The following is a 20,706-nucleotide window of genomic DNA, read 5'->3' as shown; positions in this document are numbered from 1 at the left end:
TAGTGTAATGAGACAGGAGGAAGTCAACGGTGGCTCCCATTTGGCAATTTGTTGTACTGAGACAGGAGGAAGTCAACGGTGGCTCCCATTTGGCAATTTGTTGTAATGAGACAGGAGGAAGTCAACGGTGGCTCCCATTTGGGAATGTGTTGTAATGAGACTAGAGGAAGTTCAGTGCCAGCTTCCAGAGAACATGAGAAAGGAGTAGGCCATCTGGCCCGTCAAACCTGCTCTGCCATTCAATAAGATCATGGCTGGTCTGGCCATGCACTCACCTCTTCCTACCTGCCTTTTCTCCATAACCCATAATTGGAGCAGCAAACCATTGATGCATTTCCCTTCTTACTTCCTTGTATCCCTGAACTACTGCTTCTCTTATATCAAAGACTCCTTTGATTATATTTTTTTTTACCATTTGTCTACACCACAGGTAATTTAGTGACCAAATAATCAAAAGACGTGGGAGCAGAATTAGACCATTCATCCCATCGAGTCTGCTCCTCCATTCCATTGTGGCTGATTTATTAACCCTCTCAACCCCATTCTTCTGCCTTCTCCACATAACCTTTGACACCCTGACTAATCAGGAACCTATCAATCTCCTCTGAAGAATCATGAGACAGTTTATTTTGACCATTTGTTAAAGCACTATAAAGTAATTGTTAAAGTCAGAGAGAATAGAACTGGGCCCCAGTCTGTCTATAATGATTTTTTTTGCCCATTTGCCCAAATTAGATCTATCTGCTTCTATGTTTTGCCTACTTAAATGCCTGTCTAAATGTCTCTTAAACATAGTGATTGTATCTTACTCCACTATATACTTTAGCAGAGAGATCCAAATGTCAACCACTCTGTTTGTTCGTTATTTGCCATGTGGTGTGGTGGAGATGCATCTCTACCAAAGAAGATGTAAGGCACTTCTTCCCTCCACTAACATGCAGGTCCCTTGGACAGGTGTAGCGGGTGGCGGATGGTCGTATGAGCAGCTGGTGCATATCACAAGTCCTGGTTATGCGACCACTGACAACAGGCAGACAATCTCTGATGAGTATTGATAATGGCTGGGGTCACCTAAAAGATACTGCCCAGAAGAAGGCAATGGCAAGCCACTAATGTAGAAAAATTTTCCAGGAATAATCATGATGAAAAGATCATGGTCACCCACATCACGCTCTATGTATCGTGGCAAAAAGATTCTATCTGTGCTGTCTATACCTCTTATAATTTCACTGATGCGTTGAGAAGAGGTGTCACTTCTTCACTTAAAATGGACTACCATTTTGTTAGTGAAATAGAAAAACACATAGTTTCCTGATTGGTCAGAGCATCATCGGATATGGAGAGAAGGCAGGTGTATGGCGTTGGGTGAGATTTGGGATTAGCCATGATGGAATGGCGGAGCAGACTCTATGGGCTGAATAGCCTAATTTCTGCTCCTATATCTTGTCTTATGGTCCGACACAGCATGGAAACAGGCTTTTTGGCCCAACTTGTATATGCCAACCACAGTGCCTATTTGCCCGCGTTTGGCCTATATCTCTCTAAACCAGGTGTTCTCAACCTTTTTTTACGTAATTGACCCCTACCATTAACCCAGGGGTCCATGGACCCCATGTTGGGAATCCCTGCTCTAAACCTTTCATATCCATGCACTCATTTTTTCTTTTGAATATTGCTGTTATACTCCCTGTTCCTTGGCCTTGTTATTGCTGGTGCCTCACATTAGATCTTGGTTTTGGTTCTGATATTTCTAGCTTTTTACCTTTGGCTTCTTTGATAATCTATCTGGATGTTGTGGGGTTAGCCAGGGCATTGTGGGAGGGAAGTCTGTACGGTCACAGGGAGAATGTACAAACTCCATACTGAGAGCACCGAAATTCAGGATCAAGATTGAGTTCATAGTGCTGTGAGATCTTATCACTTAACCACAGTGACACACGTATCAACTTTAGGTCTAAGACTGAACAGGCAGCTGAGACACTGATCTTTTTGTCAGCTCAGGGAGTAGCCTCACTTTTGAGATGGAAGGTTTTGAGTTCCCTGTCCTATTCCTGAACAGTAAAACCTAGACTGCCTTTCAGGGTAACTCTGCAGGAAATGCTGCAAAGTTAGAGGTGCTCTCCTGTGTTTATGCTGTTATGAATGAGACCCTTTTTGCCCTCTCATGGAAGATTATGAAACCATATTAAAGAGAAGCAGGCAAATTATACTTATAACCTGGCTAATGTTTATACCTCAAACAGCATCATTCAAGATGCTGGATATCTGGTTAACTAACTTTATGGATAGGGTCAATGCAAGCAGGGTTTTTCTTCTGAGGTTGGGTTAAGGGTGAAACATTTAAGGGGAATGTGGTGGGAACTTCTTCACTCAGAGGGTGGCGAGCATGTGGAATGAGCTGCCAGGAGTTACGAGAAGTTTAGCTAAGTACATGTAAAATTTGACTCAGTAACATGCACTTCGTGGGTGCCTGCTGTACATAGCTGCCATACTGTTTGCATTACAACTGTAACTTCAAAGTATTTAATTTGCTATGATAAACACAAGAGACCAGAAATCTTGAGCAGCACACACCAAATGCTGGAAGAATTCAGCAGGTCAGGCAGAATCTATGGAGGGGAATAAACAGTTGATGTTTCAGGCCGAGACCCTTTATCACAACTGGAAAGGAGGTGGGCAGGGCCAGAATACAAAGGTGGAGGAGGGGAAAAAGAGCAAGCTGGCAGGTGATTGGTGAGGCCAAATGAAAGGGAAGGTGGGGTGGGTACGATGGGATGAGTTAAGAAGATGGGTGGTGATAGGTGGAAATGATGAGTGCTGAAGAAGGAGGAATTTTAAAGAGGAGGACAGTGGTTGATAGAAGTAAGGAAAGGAGGAGAGTACCAAAAGAGGTGATGGGAAAGAGAAGAGGTGAACCAGAATGGAAGAATGGGGAGATCTGCTGTGAAATTTATGGGGTGAGCTGAGGTTGTGAAGAGCATTGTTTAAATGTAATATTCTTTTGATTAACTATGCTATGACTCATTTATTACAATATGGACTTGGCTTTGGCACTAAGTAAGTATCAATTTAGAAAAGCAAAATGAAGGTCTCCCTAGTAAAGTCACTAAGCTCTGCATTAGGGTATTTTGATTCTTCTCTGTCTTGAGTGTGTTATTTAAGGTACGGTGCAGAGCCGTGAGAGTCAGTCTGGGATCAAGTGAAAGTTGTACATCACTGCATGGTGAGGCCTGAAATTCAATGTGTGTATTGAACCATCTCCCACTTAGTTAGCAACCTTTGGCCAGTTCATCCTCCTGGTCACATGATATGTATATGTAAGGGTATGTGATGCGGGCAAAGTCGCTAGGACTGCCAGACTGGGTGATAGCTTCTTCTCTCAGGCTGCGAGACTAATGAATACTCTGTCACCACCAAGGTCTCATTACTGTGTCAGTGAGCTGTTTACTGTATGTTTACCTGTGTTCAATAAATAATTTTCTCCAAATAATTAACGGCAGATTGGCTGAAGGTTCCAAAGGAATCCGGTCCATCCCTCCTCAAGATGAGGACTGAGGTCTTGTCACTAGAACAGTTTACTACTGTTTACCTGTGCTGCGCACTGCTTGCACTTCGAATTATATTTTATTAACTTATTTGTAGTAATATTTTGTTTTCCGTGCAGTGTGTAATTTATGTTTTGTGGGTGTACTGTGGTCCGAAGGAACATTGTTTTGTTTGGTTGTACATGTGTACAGTCAGATGACTATAAATGTGAACTTGATATCTTTTACATAAGGTTACCATTTTTCCCTTGGTGTAATACAGACTGTAAATTGTGAAAAGTAGGGAGGCAGACCCCAACCCCTACCGCTCCGTTCTGTGCCTGCAGTTAGTGAAGTTGTTGATATAAAAACAAACCTTTCATCAGTATCACTAAAATAAAAGTCCTGCCAATTATCGCAAGATTAACAATCTGTAAAATAGGATTAATAATTACAATTAAACAGCTTTGTTTTGTAGGAGGGCTTGTATCTTCTCATCATTGTCCTGTCTGCAAAGCAGTGCTTCCTATAACTTGTCCTTTCCTTTTGAAGCAGTCTTTTGTTAGGTCCTTGTGTCTCTCAGTAAATAATTGCAGAAGTGCACGCAAAGGCAAAATTTACTCACACAAGTGAAATAGACTTCCTTATGGAAGCAGTGAAAAGTGACGTTTCAGGTACCAACTTCAGTTCATTATTGTAAGCTCTCATTCAAGGGGAGCTGTGCTGTCACATAGACACAATATTTGTTCAGTTTTCTTTACCAGATCTGAGTAGTCCACCACATTTCTGTCCATCATTGTGCCACTTCAGAAACTGCTGCTTTCTGTGCATTCTAATCCTGTATTAGTTGGAAGGTTCATTTTGTATTTGCTCATTTGTCAGAAAGACAATCCTTGTCTGTTAGACTTAGGTTGGCCAATATCGTTTGATAAATACAGTATATCTTTCCACTCTGGCAAGTTCTTCAATAAGACCCGCTCAGGCTGTTCTGTGCACTGCACTTCAAGGCTGTTTTCCACAGGATCAGGGCATCACTCCACCCCTGGCATCACTCCTAGCTGCACACATTGCTCCATTCCCATTGTGCTCCATCTGCACATCTGGATCTGCTACAAAGCCTGTTTTGTCCACATACTTGGCCCTGCTTCAACTTCACATCTGACCCTTGCCCCATCTTATTTTTGGTGTAAGAAGCGTAACAGGGAGAGAGCAGGTGAGTATTGAACTGTATTCCAGTAGCATTACTTAGTGTGGTACCCATAGCATTCTGTCCCAAACTGATAACAGTCACTGTGAGTATGAAAAGATTTTTACATAAATTTCAGAACACCTGCTTAACCATGTATGCCACAAGTTTTGTTTTAAGAACAGTCATTTTGAAAAATTAAGATATCCTTTGTGAAATGCAATATATTTTAGTCCTGAAGAAGGGTGTCAGCCCAATAACTCGACTGTTTTTTTCATTACCATAGATGCTGCCTGACTTGCTGAGTTCCTCCAGCATTTTGTGTGTGTCACTCTAGATGTTAGGAGTCAGGACAATTTGAACATAGAATATAGAACACTACAACTCAGTACAGCCTTTTCAGCCTATGATGTTGTGCTGACCCTTTAACCTATTTCAAGTTTAGTCATTAGTCAAACCCTTCCCTCCCACATCACATCTATTTTTGCATCAGTATTCTTATCTAAAAGTCTCTTAAATGTCCCTAATTTATTTGCCTCTACCACTGCTCCTGGCAGCGTGTCCCATCACTCTGTGTTTCTTTTTTTAAAAAAACCTCTTTGATACCTCCCCCCCACACCCCCATACTTCACTCCAAGCATATTAACTTTATGTTCCCATGTATTAACCATTTCCATCCTGGGAAGGGGCACTCTATTTATGCTTTCTATCATCTTATACACTTCTATGAAGTCACATCTCACCCTCCTTTGCTCCAAAGAGAAAAGCCCCAGCTTGCTTAACCTGTCCTTATAAGGCATGCTATCCAATCAAGTTTGTCCAGCCTGTCCTTATAGCTCGTATCCTTTAATCCAAGCAACATCCTGGTGAACCTCTTCTACACCCTCTCCAAAGCACCTGCACATATAGGAGAAATTAGGGAACGTGCATTATGGCTTAAGTACAGATCTGCCCTGTTAAAATCATGATTGTATGGTCTCTCTACTTTGACAGTGCTGTGAACTTTCTGTCACTTCCGCTTTGGTCTTTGGTTAACAGGACAAAATATCTGGGGAGCCATAGTTCTCAGTAAGAAAGTTTAGCAATCTCTGGATGAAAGAAAAATGGAGGGCTTTGTGGGAGGGAAGGGTTAGATTGATTTTTGAGTAGGTTAAAGGGTCGACACAGCACTGAGGGCCGAAGGGTCTGCACCATGCTGTGGTGTTCTATGTTCTATAAGGTGTGGAGTGAAGGTAAAGCCCTATTGAGGGAGTGGTAGTTACTACCAGAATTGCAATCATGATGCCTTTTGGAAATGACTGATAGCCAGGTGGCACCACCTGGTGGAACTTAATGTGAAGAGCAGGGACAATGAAGCACCACTAGGTTGCACTGGCTTCACATCAACAGCAGATTAACATCCTAAAAATTGTAAATTTAGAACGCTGATTTCAGCTCCAGCGCCAGTACTCTTAAAACAGCCTTGCAAAGGGGCAACAATGGAAGTGAATTTTTTCATTATCTGTTAATATCTTTTATGTGCTCTATGTGAAATATGCTCTGTGTGGCTCCTTCGTCCCAGAGGAACACTGTTTCGTTTAGCTATGTATATGGTAGAATGACAATGAACTTGAAAGACGAGAGAAAAATACATGGAAATGTGCGAGAGAGAGAGAAATTTGATAAATTGGTTTATTACGTATGAGAATATACCTCAGTTGAGATATTACAAAATATAGAGGCAATACATGGCAAAACAATAACAGAATGCAGATTATAATACAGGTACACATTCCTTTATCCGAAATTCTGAAATCCAAAAAGCTCTGAAAACCGAAGCTTTTTACGCCAACAGCTGACGTCACTCAAGTGTGATGTGGCAGCACTAGCTGAGGCTGCTAGATGTCAGTTGTGGCTCAGCACTCATACTGGTTACACATGCATTTACTGTTCCCTGATATTTTGTGTTCACTGTTGACTGTGTTTAATTTCACTGTGAAAATGTCAAAGAGAGCTGCAGATACCCCTAAGGGTAACAATGAGAAAAAGAGAAGGAAGCATCTATCATTATCAATAACGCAGAAAGTGGAGTTATTGCAGAAACGTGATTGTGGTTGTCTGTTGGCGACATGATGGAAGATCATCTCTCCCATCGATCTGCAAGTCAAGAGTATGAGGGAACACTTTCCACTTCCATGGATGGAGTTTGTCTGTGCATAGCACTTCCACCATATGTCCCATCAAACTACAAGACAGGAGGGGTGAGGAGTCTCTCTCCATTCCCTGCATGAAATTAGCCCATGCGGCCAGAAGTGGTAGTGGTCCTGGATGCTGGGTGTTCTTAATCAGCGGTCCCCAACCACTGGGCCGTGGACCAGTACCGGACTGCAAAGCATTTGCTACTGGGCCGCGAGGAAACGATATATTTGGCGATATGAGTCAGCTGCACCTTTCCTCATTCCCTGTCACGCCCACTGTAGAGCTTGAACAAACGCGAGGTCATTACCCGCGCGTCATCCGTGTCAGCGCAGGAAGGAGATCAACTCCTCGAGCTTGCAAATGACGGCGGGCTGAAAAGTATGTTTGACATAACATCTCTGTCGGCATTTTGGATCAAAGTCAAGGCTATATCCTGAGATAGCCACAAAAGCACTGAAAATGTTGCTTCCATTTCCAACATTTTTCTGCGAAGCGGAGTTTTCTGCAATGAATGCAATGAAAACTAAATTGCAGAATAGACTGGACATAAGGAACCCCCTTCGAGTATCGCTGTCTCCCATCACCCCTCAATAGGACCGTCTTGTTGCAGGGAAACAAGCCCAGGGCTCCCACTGATTCAGTGATATTGGTGTGTTGCAATGTTTTATATGTTCATACGTGGAAAATATGTGCTGTGTGTTTAATATCCAAACGTTACTTAAAATGCTATGATGCTATGACTTACTTATATAACCATATAACAATTACAGCACAGAAGCAGGCCATCTCGGCCCTTCTAGTCTGTGCCGAACTCTTACTCTCACCTAGTCCCACTGACCTGCACTCAGCCCATAACCCTCCATTCCTTTCCTGTCCATATAGCTATCCAATTTTACTTTAAATGATGATATCGAACCTGCTTCTGCCACTTCTACTGGAAGTTCGTTCAACACTTGCTTCAAGCTCCCTTGATAATTAACTTGTCACTATATTCATGCGAGGAAAGTATGTGCTGTGTTTAATATTAAATTCGTTAGATAAACCCTTTTAGAAATGAAATTGAGTGTATTAGCCACTTATCACCTATATTAACCCCCCCCCCCCCCCCAACCCGGTACAGCATCACCAAAAAGAATTTGCGGGGGGGGGGGGGATGGAATCGGCAGGTCACAACGCGCATGCGCACTGGTGACCGCGCAAGGCTTCATGGTCATTGTAGTCTTTTTCTGGGTAAACACAGCATATTTGACTGCCGGTCCGCAAGAATATTGTCAATATTAAACCGGTCCGCAGTGTGAAAAAGGTTGGGGATCCCTGTTCTTAATGATGGATGCCGCCTCCTTGAGGCATTACTTTTGAAGATGTCAGATGTCCTGGATGCTGGGGGGGCTAGTGCCCATGATGGAGTTGGCTGAGTTTACAACCCTCTGCAGCTTTTTCCATTCTTGTGCAAAGACTCCTCAACACCAGATATGAAGGTATACAAAATACCGTTTTATGGAACAAGAGTCATGGGTGCTCAACTGTGGTTAATCTCCCAGAAGTGTGAGGTCATATGACACGTTTACCTTTTGATTCAATTAAAAGCATGGTGTAATGAAGTGTAAAGTTTCGCACAGTCCTGTGGCTGTGCTAGACATCTGTGAACAGTGTTATCTTTACACTTAAAGGTTATCTTTGCTAAGTCACAGGGGTTGAGTTGAGAGGTTTTGTAAATATTTTACACACTACACTGCTATAAATGCAAGAAGAGTTTGGGGAATCTGTTGATCGATTTTGTTGCTAATCTTGAGAACAGATTCTGAGTTGTTGAAAAAATGCAGTCAATGTGGATTTTAATGGAAGCATATTAATTTGTTCCCCCTGGCTCTATTAAACCACTGACTCATTCAAATTAACATTAATAAGACAACAGATTAGGAATTTCAGCCTCAAAAGTTAAGTTTTTCCAGCTCTAGAGTTTGGGTGTCATGATGAGACATCTCTTTAGTGATTTATAATGTGAATATCCTTAACATCAGTTATGACCATTTCACAAACAATGGCATGTCGTTTTTAATGGAATAATTTACCTTAAATTAATTAATTTTAAGATTGACTTGCATCCAAAAGAAATACCTGATATCAAAGTGAACTTGCTGGGAGCAGTACACAAGACCATAAGACATTAGGAGGATAATTAGGTTATTCAGTCCATTGACTCATCTCCACCATTCAATCACGCCTCATTTCCCTCCTAACTTCACTCTCCTACCTTCTCCCATAACCTTTGACAGCCTTATTAATCAAGAATCTGTCAACCTCCGCTTTAAATATACCCAGTGCCTTGGCCTCCACAGCCATCTGTGCAATGAATTTCACAGATTCACAATGAATTCCTCCTCATCTTTGTTCCAAAGGGATGTCCTTGTATTGCATGTATAAAATTTGTCTGTAAGCAGTCATTTTGGGATCTATAAGACCATAAGATACAGGAGCAGAATTAAGCCATTCGGCCCCATCAAGTCTGCTCCACCATTTCATCATGGCTGATCCATTTTCCCTCTCAGCCCCAATCTCCTGCCTTCTCCCTGTATCCCTTCATGCCCTGACTAATCAAGAATTTATCAACTTCTGCCTTAAATATACCAAGTGACTTGGCCTCCACAACCACCTGTGGCAATGATTTCCACAAATCCACCGCTCTCTGGCTGAAGAACTTGCTCCTCATCTCTGTTCTAAAAGGACTCCTCTCTATTCTGAGGCTGTGTCCTCTGGTTTTAGACTCTCCACCATAGAAACAATCTATCCAAATCCACTCTTTTGAGGCCTTTCAGCATTTGATAGGTTTCAATGAGGTCACCTCTCATTCTTCTGAATTCCAGTGAGTACATCAAATGCTCCTCATATGATGTGCCTTTCAATCCCAATAAGTTGATTAACATGAACTGAGCATGTGTCTTCAATTCTTTCTAGACATCGTCAGTTCTGTCAAACTGGACAAGATACTATTAGCACTATTATCTATGTTAAGGAATCAAGGGCAACTTAATCCTTATGAGCTTTGAAATACAGTATTCACCATTCACTGTTTGAACAGATTTCCATTACCTAAGAGCCTTTTTCTCAATGAGTGATCGTCAGTGTTGCATCCCCCACTCATGAGAAGAAAGTATTAACCTTGTCACATGAGACGAGCAATCAAGTGCTTAGCAATAATATATACACTCAGTGTGCGAGCTCTTAAATAGCACAAATTATTCTTAAATTGTGCCAAACAGACGCAAACATTAAACTTTTGGCTTCATGCCCTTTCTCATTTGCATGTCTGTGTGTTCATTACTTTGTAACTGCCTCTGGATTAATTTTCACAAGCTTGTCTGTCACTTCCTTTCACAAGGCGAAAGTGGAGGAAGGGAAACCTCGGCAGCTTTGGTTTCTGCTGAATGAAAGTTGAATAGAATGTAGATCTGCGTAAAGTGGGAAACACAGATTTCCATGCTTTTCCATCGGACTGTATCAGCTCTCTCATGTCCTCTCTCTCTAAAGGCGTTTTATAAGACAAGATTGTCAGAGTATCAGCATCAGGTTTATTATCACTGGCATGTGTGGTGAAATCTGTTAACTTGGCAGCAGCAGTTCCATGCAGTACATGATAAAGAAAGAAAAATAAATAAATAGGTCAGTTACAGTAAGTATATATGTAGATTAAGTAGGTTAAAAATAGTGCAAAACAGATTGTTCAGTATCTTTTCCAATATACAAGAGTAAAGGAGAACAAAATAATTGTTTTCCTGAATCTGATGCATCACAAAAAATACAGTAATATAAAGAACACAATTTTTTTTGAAAAAAAACTATAAATATAAATACATTGGAATCAGAATCAGGTTTAATATCACCGGCAAACGTTGCGAAATTTGTTGACTTTGTGGCAGCAGTACAATGCAATACATCATAATGGAGAAAAGAAATGAATTACAGTAAGCCTATGTATTACATTTCAATTAAGTAAGTAATGCAAAAATGGAAATAAAAGAAGTAGTGAGGTAGTATTCATGGGTTCAATGGCCATTTAGAAATCAGATGGCAGAGAAGCTATACGTCCAATAAATGATGCTAAGCACAGCAGTATCTATCTAAGGTGACTCTGGCAGGAAATGATAAAGTAGTGTTGGTTGGGTGTGTGGATAAGTGAATTAGTGGGTGGAGGAGTTGATCAGCCTTTCTGCTTTGGGAGAGTATAACTGTTTTGAGTCTAGTGGTCCTGGTGTGGATGCTATGTAGTCTTATCCCTGATGGGAGTGGGGCAAACAGTCCATGAGCAGGATAGGTGGGATCCTTCGTGACGTTACTGGCTCTTTTCTGGCATCTTTCTGTATATCGATGGTGCATAGGCTGGTGCCAGTGATGTAGAGTTGTGTCACAGTGGCACAACTTGTAGAGCTGCTGCTTTATAACTCTCTTTAATGCTGACCTCTAGTGCTGTCTTTTTGGTGTTTGAAAATTCTGCCCATGATCACATGGGTTTCTTCTGGGTGCTCTGGTATCCTGCCTCTTCTTAAAGATGCTCAGAGTGGTTAACTGGTCACTGTGAGTTGCCCATATTCTGTAGGCCTGGCAGAATCTGGAGGAGTTCTTGGAAATGCAGAAGAATAAAATGAAATTGTTATTTATTTAATTTTGAGATATAGTGCAGAACAAGCCCTTTCAGCCCAAGAACTGCAATGTCCAGCAACCCTCCTACTTAACTCTAGCCTAATCACAGGACAATTTACAATGACCAATTAACCTACTAACAGAGACACATCTTTTGACTGTAGGAGGAAATTGGAGCACCCAGAGGAAACCCACACGGTATACAGGGAGAACATACAAACTCCTACAGAGAGCTCTGAACTCCGGAGCACCCCAGCCTGTATTAGTGAAGCACTAACCACTTTGCTACCGTGGCACGAGATTCTGCAGGTGCTGGAAATCCAGGATACACACAAAATGCTGGAGGAACTCAGCAGGTCGGGTATCATCTGTGAAGACGAATAAAGAGCCAACATTCCAGGTCTGATGAATGGCCTGAAAACATTAGCTCAATGTTCCTCTCTATCAATGCTGCCTGAGCTGCTGAGTTCTTTCAGCATTTTATGTGTGTTGCTCTGGAATTGATGGGGCTTAGTGTAAAGCAGGGGTTCCCAACTTAAGGTCCATGGACCCCTTGGTTAATGGTACGGGTCTATGCATAAAAAAAGGCTGGGAACCCCTGGTGTAAAGGATACTTGATGATTGGCACACACTCAGTAAGCCAAAGGATTTGTTTTCATGCCGTATGCCTATAAAGTGTGCTGCATCATTCCCTCGGCCTAATGGAACATCAACTTTAAAATTTCTGTACTATTAGTAATTGCTGAAATACCATTTCGCAATTCCTTTGTGTTTGATTATAGGGAGCAATGGTCCTCAAAAATTCTGTGTGGAAAAAGTGGGGAAGGAAAACTGGTTACCAAGAAGCCACACCTGGTGAGTTGGGATTTTTCTGGTAAGATTGGGAGGGAGAACATTGGCTGGTGATTAGTATTCAATTTCATTTGTAACTCTAGTTTATTTGAGGCAACCTTGGCCAGCACAAGAACAATATTTCAGGCATGTGCTGACAAGTGGCAAGTATATTCACGCCACTTAATTGTAATTGCTATTTCTAAAAAGACCCTAAGTTGTAAGATTCAATGGTATAGCTATAGCTGGATCACCCACCATCTACACTGACAGGGTCATTGTTATAAAGTCTAACTACTGCACCTATAAATGTGGGGTTAGAAGAGCTGGTCAAAAGCAAGGATTTCTTAAGTAAGTGTGATGGAATGCACTGCACATGCCTCAAGAAAGTCCTTGCCATCCTGAACAAAGCAATCTGCTTGATTGACACCCCATCACCACCCTGAGCATGCACCAGAGCACTGCGTCATCTATGAAAGGCCCTGTATCAAATCACCAAGGCACTTCCTAAGCCCATGTCCTCCTCAACGTAAGCGAAAGAGACCAGGTCAGAGTATGGTATGATGAGACTTGTCACTTGCAACTTTCCCCCTGCCTCCCTCACCTAAGTCAAACAATCCCAATGCAGCACCATAACCCTGTTTGGGAATGGAATTATTTAATATTGCCACTCAAGGCAATTGAAGTGGTAAGTGTGGAATTACCTTCAGAAGAGGTTTATTGTTTCAAACTGACAGCTTGCCTTTCTCAAGCATGCTTAAATGTGGGCATTATACATTAAATGCTAATCTTGCTAGAAATCCTCTCATCCATGAGGGATTTTTTTTAAATCCAAGTGTCTCTAATTTGTACCTCATGTTTTTTTCTTTTCCTGTACTAGTTTTTAAATGTTTGAGGTCAGAGGTGGTAAATTAAATATTTCTATCTTGCTTTCTAAGTTTAGGATTCATGAATCCATTATTAACTTTAGAACACAGAACAGTACATTTAAAAAGATTAAATGAGGCAGATACATTAGGGACTTTTGAGAGGAGTTTAGATAGGCACATGAATGTGAGGGAAATGAAGTATATGGACATTGTGTAGGCTGAAGAGGTTAGTTTATTTGGCTATTCGATGACTAATTTAATTGGTTTGGCACTACATTGAGGGCTGAAAAAGGAATCTGATAAGAGAGGAGAGTGGACCATGGGAGAAAGGGAAGGAGGAAGGGCACCTGCAGAATGTGATGGGCAGATGAGAAGAGATAAGAGGGGAGCCAGAATAGGGAAAGAAAAAAGAGAGAAGAGGAAGGGGAATTGGTACAGAGCAAGCTGAGGGTAAGGCATTCAGGTAGTGAGAGGTTTGAATAGGAGAGAGGAGTGATAAAGTCAATCTTCTGTATCAAAAAACAAAACCAACAGCTTCAATGAGAATCACTGACAGGTGTGCAACTTAATAGATGATTAGCTTGCATCTTTGTGCCTCTGATTTTTATTTTCTGTGATGCGTCTTTCCCTGTAGTTTCAATCGTTTGGATCTGCCGCCGTACAAGAGCTTTGAGCAACTGAAAGAAAAACTGTTGTTTGCCATCGAAGAAACCGAAGGGTTTGGACAAGAGTAACAACCGTGTGTTGTCTGTTATTGTGAGGAGCTTTGTAAGGAGGAATGCATTTCCATTTTTTGTGCTTTCTTTCCAGTAGACATCTGTTTGCCAGACTTCTCAGGACAGACTATTTGTGTCAGAAACCCTGTGGGGAAGTAGCTGTACAGCTTTGTCTAGATACATTTGCAAGCTGAAAATGCCTGATATAATGAGGAAATTGTACATGTTCAAATAGAATTAATGTGCTGTGATAAACAGCTTCGACTGCAGTTTGTTCATTTATATGTGAGGAAACAACTGGGCTGCATGAACAGAAATACAGTTGGCTGCTTGTCAGCTGGTTGGTGAGGCTCTCCTACATCTGACAGCATCATGCAGTTGAGGCTAAAGCAGGGCTGGAAAACTACCCAGACTGAACCATGTCAGAGTACTTCAACTCTCTCCCTTTCTTCACTTCCTGAGTGCAATGTACTTATTATGGTCCATCACTACTACTTTGCCATCCCCACTCACACATCCTGTATTTATCTGTCCAATAACTCATCTTTATCCCATTTCTTTATATTTAAATTTAATAAGTTTTAAACAATGTTCTGAATTCTAATTCAAGTGCTGCAAGTTTGAGATTATCCTTTCCAATTAAGAAAGTCCTATTAAAGTATGTTCCCCTATTTTGCTGATAATCCAGTGAACAGATGTCTACTGCGTAGTTTTGTACCTTTTTATTAATTTTCTTTTAAAGTCATTATCTGTAAAGAAACAGTACTCATGATGTTATCCTGAATCAAACCCACCTCCTTCATACAAAGGGTAATTAGAAAGCAAAGGTCTCCATTCTATATTTTTAAGTAAATGCAAAAAGTTGCTGAGATAGCTCTAGTTTTATAGAGCATGACCGGGAAATGTTTGTGCTATTTGCGTACTGATGTACCTGATTTGGGAACATCTGTCAAATATAAAGATTGGCTTCAGCTGGAGCTTGAGATTCCCCCCACTCCCCTCCCTCCCATTGGTCTTTTAGGCTTTTTCTTCCTTGTACATAAAGCTCTGTGGATGATTTAGCACAAGTGACTCCTCTGAAGATGTTTTCTAATGAGCAGTCTCTCTCACACGACCCTCAAGGTAGCATTGAATCAAGCAGCCTCCCTACTGTTTTCCCCCATCTTGTGTTAGAAGGCTTGTCCAGCACTTTGTAAGAGGGATCTGTTTTGAGGCTTCTGAACTGTGGGACGTGGAAAGAAAATATTCTCCAAAGCAGCAGCAATCAAAGGCAACTTTTCAGAGACTATGTCCTCATGAGGTCACTTTTATGACCAAAACTAACTGCACAGATTTTTTACTACCTGGAATTGTTTGATCTCTGTGAACTTAATGCTTCCTGGAATCACTGCATCTTCTTGTCTGCTCTACCTCATTCCTTGGAAAATGAACTTTAAAATGGTCCTAGCAGATTATTTAGGATATTCATATAGACTGAATTATCAGTTCTAACCCTGCCTCTATCTTTCTCCAGCACCACTTCATTTCCGCTTTTGTATTCTAACTCCAGACATTTTCTGTTCACCCCAGCTACAGTCGGCAGGTGTACCCAAGCAAAGAGGTTCAAGTGATTTCATCTGAAAGCTATTAGAGTATGAAAGTGAATCTTAGCAGGGATAAGATGTACCTACCCTAAAATTATATCTAGGGATTGTATAATTTTGTATTCTAAACTGTGTTGAATAACTTTGAACCCAATAATGGCATGAAATCTCCACAGCAAGTTCACCATTTCTGGTTGCTATCCAGAAAGGATGTTAATGTGTGAGGACAAATTCCTGCCTAGCCTTGATGTCCTCCTGCATTAAATTTCCTGTGAAGGATCACTGGTGGGGCTTACACATCCTTCACCACCAAGAAGCTGCAGGCGACATTGTATGAATGGTTTAGGGAAAGGTGGGAGAAATCTGAATTACACATGACAGCAGTAGGAAGGAACATGCCATGTGTGATCTGTGCTGCACTGTTGAATAGGTCTGTGGTTATTACAAGGGCTTTGGTGCGCATTGGAGTAATTGCATCTCCCAGCGATGCTTTAAGATTTTCCACTTGCTTAATTTCAAAAGATGCAATTTTTCTAGCTTATGGAAAAAACATAAAGAAATGTCCAAGGCATAGATCTTGTGAGATGATACATGGTGTCTGAGGGAGGTTTACTGTCCAGTTATTTATCTCGCTGGCCTGAGATTTAAGTAATTCAATTTGTAAATGATCCGGAAAACAGAAAACTTTGTCATTTCTGCAATTCAGCAGAATTGACACTCTCTTCTCACAAGTCTCGTGCAATATTCTCCTTAAGAAAGACCAATATATCATTGTAAATTGGCATTTGGTGCTGTCCATGCATTGTTGGGTGCGATGATTCTGAGAGGGGAAAGTGGTCAAGGTCACTGCCAACTGGCTGAGTTGCATTGGGAGTATAAAAAGGAAATTAATCTGTGCCTGCATGCACATCTTTTGAACACGTGGCTGAACTCGGCTTTGCATTTTGTACTTAAAGTGGTCTGTCTGCACTTGCTGGGCAAACTCAAGCAGAAAGTAGTAGCTAAGGCCGAGACTGCTGGTGTGATGAAACATCTTCAACAAAAGATTAACATGTCGGGTTATGGAAATTCATTTGTCTTATTTTCAATAACCAACTCTTAAACCATTTTGTAATATATTGTTAATTATAAGCTATATGTAAAGGATACCAGAGAGCTTTTTTTTGTGAAAACTTGAATACTTTGATGATATTTTGAAATCTGTTTGCATTTGTTGTTGTGGCTGCAGCCTTAACCTTGAAACCAGCAAAAATAGACCAGTTGGTGGGTGCAAGTTCAGAGATTGTGAGGTCCTACATTGTGACTGACTCATGTTGTGGAAGGAAGATCTGGTTTTGTGTGCTAGCTAATGCCCAGTAAAAACCTTTGCTGGGTCGATCCAAGTGTGGACCGTGTATTGAGGGCAAGGCCAAGACCAGCCTCTCCCATTTTCTGATGCCTCTGCTTAGATACCTGAAGCCCCAGTGAAGCATTCCCCTGCAAGAGTTGGGGTTACCATTCTCATTTTGAAAGCTATGTAGACTCTGAAGCCTGCTCCAACTGTCTTAACATTTAAACAGGATGCTAGTCGGTAGCTGTGCAATATTGGCAGGCTGGTTTTCAGCCAGGGTCCTTTACCCCTGGGTCTTGTTATCCTGCACTTCAGTTAGCTTGACCTACGTGGTCTCATTATGGGGGCCTGCCTGCTCCTACATCCAATGGCAATCACATTGTATCAATCTCTCAGGCATGGTTGATCAACACCCAAGTCAACAAAGAAACCACTCTCGGGTGCCCGTGTTTCTTGTGCTATTTTTGCACTCCATTCAAGGTGTATGGAGATACCAGTTGGCTGGGTTAAAGACCAGTCAGATATATTTACTGTTGTTAACAGGTGAGATTATGGGAGCAACTAAACATAGTTCCTCCCTTGCAGGCCAGTTTTGTTTCTCCTTGACCTTGATTAATACTTAACAACCTTTGTAATCTTGTGTGATATACATTACTGAGAATGCAATAAGTGAATATTAAATATGAAGCTCCCATTAAATGTGAATAAATAATTATTGGAACCTTTTGGAATGCATGTGCTGTGCTAGGCAGCACTTTACACAGTTGTATTTCAGCCTCTAACCCTTGCCACCTGGTTGCCACAAATGGACACCCAACAAGAATCTATGGTACATTTCTTCCTTCTTGGCCAGCAAGCAACAACACATTTTCAGGAAAAAATGAGGTGTGGAACAGTTCTTTATTGCTGTTTGTCTCTATCTCTCCTTACCACTCCTCCTCCTCCTCCTTTTCGTCTTTGTAAAACAAATGCCACACCTGTGTTAGTCTGACCTTTTGTTGTCTGATGCACACTGATTGCTAAATCCCAGTGGTGTCCTATTTGTACAGATGCAATGACTTCAGCTAGGGGCTTATTCTTGTTAACTAGACTGATCTAATTCACAATATGACATGTCATGTCCCCTCCTTTTGTCAAAACAGGGACACTGAGCAAACTGCCATTCACCTGAAGGGTAATTTATAGATGCACCAATCCAATCACAAACCAGTTCATTAGACAATGGTACTGCATGGTTTTAGAGTTGTGAAACAGAGTAAACTTAGCAAATTTTATTCAGAATCAGAATCACTTTATTGTCAATATGTGAAACATACTAGAATTGATAGTTCGGTGTCAAGCAAAAAGCATGGGACAGTACCATAACAGGCAACACAATAGCAACCAACCACTTACAAGTCATAAGCAAAGGAAATTCTGCAGATGCTGGAAATCCAAACCAACATACAAGTCAGTAGTGCAAACAGTCATGAGCAATCAACAATTGGCACAATAGACAGGCTTAAATTTTATTTGTTAGTGGGAGGCAATGCTTGAAGTTATTAACACTGTTTTGACACTTCTAACCATCCAAATTAAACTCGACACTGGACTAATTCAGGAAACCAATTCTTCCCCTCTCATGATGGTAATGAGCGAGTTCTGCAGGTATCCATGACAAATTGCTTTTCTGTAATACTGCTGATCATTGTTACTAAGGATGTTTGGGGCAAATAGTTTCTGACAGAGTAGACTTTAGTCGAATGCAGCAAAAAAAACTCCCTACACAATTCATCCCAAGCTTAGACAATTCTCACTCTAATGACTTGGACAAAAGAATTATTTTCACACCATCACCTTACCCCCTTTTCTTCCTGTTAGTACATGAGTTTGCAAATGTGCATGTTGCAGCTTTAATTTCCCCATTCATCCCCAACAGGAGTTTGTAAAGAGATGCTAGCATAATTGTCAGTGGCTCCTGACACATAACTCAGTTGTACAGCTGCTGGTTTGATTCCTGACTTGTTCTGCTTTTACTTTTCTTAGCGGGTGGGGTCTGGGGAGAAGTAAAAGTGCCCCAATGTGCCATGAAGTAAGCCCTGCTGAAAGTACACTTGTGTTAAAGTTTAGGTGTTTTAGGACGACTCACTCGATGAGATTGTATCCTGGCAGGACTCAGCATCTTCAAGGGTAGGAAAGGTGAAAATGTGTCAGCAACGTGTTTGATCAAGTACCTGACAGCCTTGAAACACAAAGAAAGCAAGAAGGGAAATTCCATTGTGTCTGAAAGTCTGCCATTTTGTTCAGGAAAAACTGGAATCTGAAGCCAACCGTGCTATGCCTTGATTTTAGTTACATATTCTAAAGTTATCCACTGTGATATCAATTTTTTTTAAAACTGACACTTCATTCAATCGGTGTAATCCATTGTCATTTGATGATGATTTGAAGTACTTTGGAGGCTTGATAAGGCGAGGCTCAGCTACTTATCCAATGGTTATGGCCTGGAGATCTTAAATCTTTTTTTCTAAGACTTTAGGGTGGTGAATAGAAAAAGACAACTAGTCTGTTCCAGCTGTCTTCACCTGCTCCATTTTTACAATCACAATCATGCTAAAAGCAAACATGCTAAAAGAAACTTGAAAGTAAGTTCCCCACCCCTCTCCCCGAATGCATTTATACTCATTTGTCCGCTCATTCTAACCAGCAGTCATTAGAAGTTTCTGATGAACTGGTTAATTTCATCTGCACGACTACCATTTTTTTCCATTTGTTGGTGTTAAATGAATTTTGACATTTTTCATGTTATGAGTGATGAGACTTAAATTTAAAGGTAGTGATTTAAAAAAAACACAAAAATAATTGGCAACTCATCTCCTGACCTTTGAATACCATGCAAGCTGTCCACAGCAAATCATAAACAAGGTATTCTGCTGGAAATCCAGAGTAACACACACACAAGATGCCAGAGGAACTCATCAAGTCAGGCGGGGTCAATGGCGAGGAATGAAAAGGCAACATTTCAGACTGAGACTCTTCATCAGGACTCTCAAACAAAGGTCCTGATGAAGGGTCTCAGCCTGAAACATCCAACTCATTATTCCTTTCCACAGATGCTGCCTGACCTGCTGAGCCCCTCCAGCATTTTGTGTGTGTGTGTGTGTGTCCACAGCAAATATTTGAAATCTTCCTTTGGGCCCATCTGTAAGGAACCAAATTCCTTTCAGACTTTTGCCAACTTAGTCTTTTGTAATGTTGCACCAACCACGCAGATACCCGCTGGATAATTGCTGTGTCATGGTCTTTTCCTCGTATCCTCCTGTGTAATTACTACTCATAATTGTATAAATAGCACTGAATAATAATTTGATTTAAAATTAAAAAGACTTTGTTCTTTTAAGTAACTAGCTGAGAAGTATTTACAAGTAAATTCTATAGGAAATTTAATAAATGTTATTTCTGAATCTGCAACGTAATTTAAAGAAATCCGGGAATTGTCATTCAGATCTTTGAGCTTTCTACATCATGTTAATTTCCACTGTATGATATCTAAGGATGTAAATCATGTTAATATTTCTGTGTTTAATCATTTTGTAATGTTCCAGAAATAAGTTAAGGCTAATAAGGTAATTCTGACCTCTGGCACAAGCTTCTTATCCTGTTTACCTATGTAAAAATAGTTAACATTGTATATAAAAAAAATTAAAAGCTTCTCAACTGTACAGATAACATGAGTGTGTGTTCCTTTTGTGTTTGGATAGAGTACTAGACCTATAGTGGTTAACTAACCTGTTAGCCATGGTCATTAATTTAAAATCAGGTTTAATATCACCAGCATACATCATGAAATTTGTTGTCTTTAGGGCAACACT

The 20,706-nt window shown here is 40.9% G+C and overlaps 2 protein-coding genes across 2 annotated transcripts in view; both read left to right on the top strand.

Moving 5' to 3' along the window:
* Positions 1–20,556, top strand: part of LOC140187890 (E3 ubiquitin-protein ligase Itchy-like) — a 127,827-nt gene extending 107,271 nt beyond the window's left edge. The window contains exons 24-25 of the mRNA XM_072243720.1: positions 12,309–12,381; positions 13,861–20,556. Coding sequence (XP_072099821.1) covers positions 12,309–12,381; positions 13,861–13,960 — 173 coding nt within the window. The 3' untranslated portion in view covers positions 13,961–20,556. The remainder of the gene's footprint in view (positions 1–12,308; positions 12,382–13,860) is intronic.
* Positions 1–20,706, top strand: part of LOC140187897 (dynein light chain roadblock-type 2-like) — a 136,381-nt gene that overhangs the window by 18,808 nt on the left and 96,867 nt on the right. The gene's annotated exons all lie outside the window — the stretch shown is intronic.

Source organism: Mobula birostris, chromosome 2, assembly GCF_030028105.1.
Source record: "Mobula birostris isolate sMobBir1 chromosome 2, sMobBir1.hap1, whole genome shotgun sequence".
In the NCBI taxonomy this organism is placed as follows: Eukaryota; Metazoa; Chordata; class Chondrichthyes; order Myliobatiformes; family Myliobatidae; genus Mobula; species Mobula birostris.
This window is presented reverse-complemented; position numbering and strand designations above follow the sequence as displayed.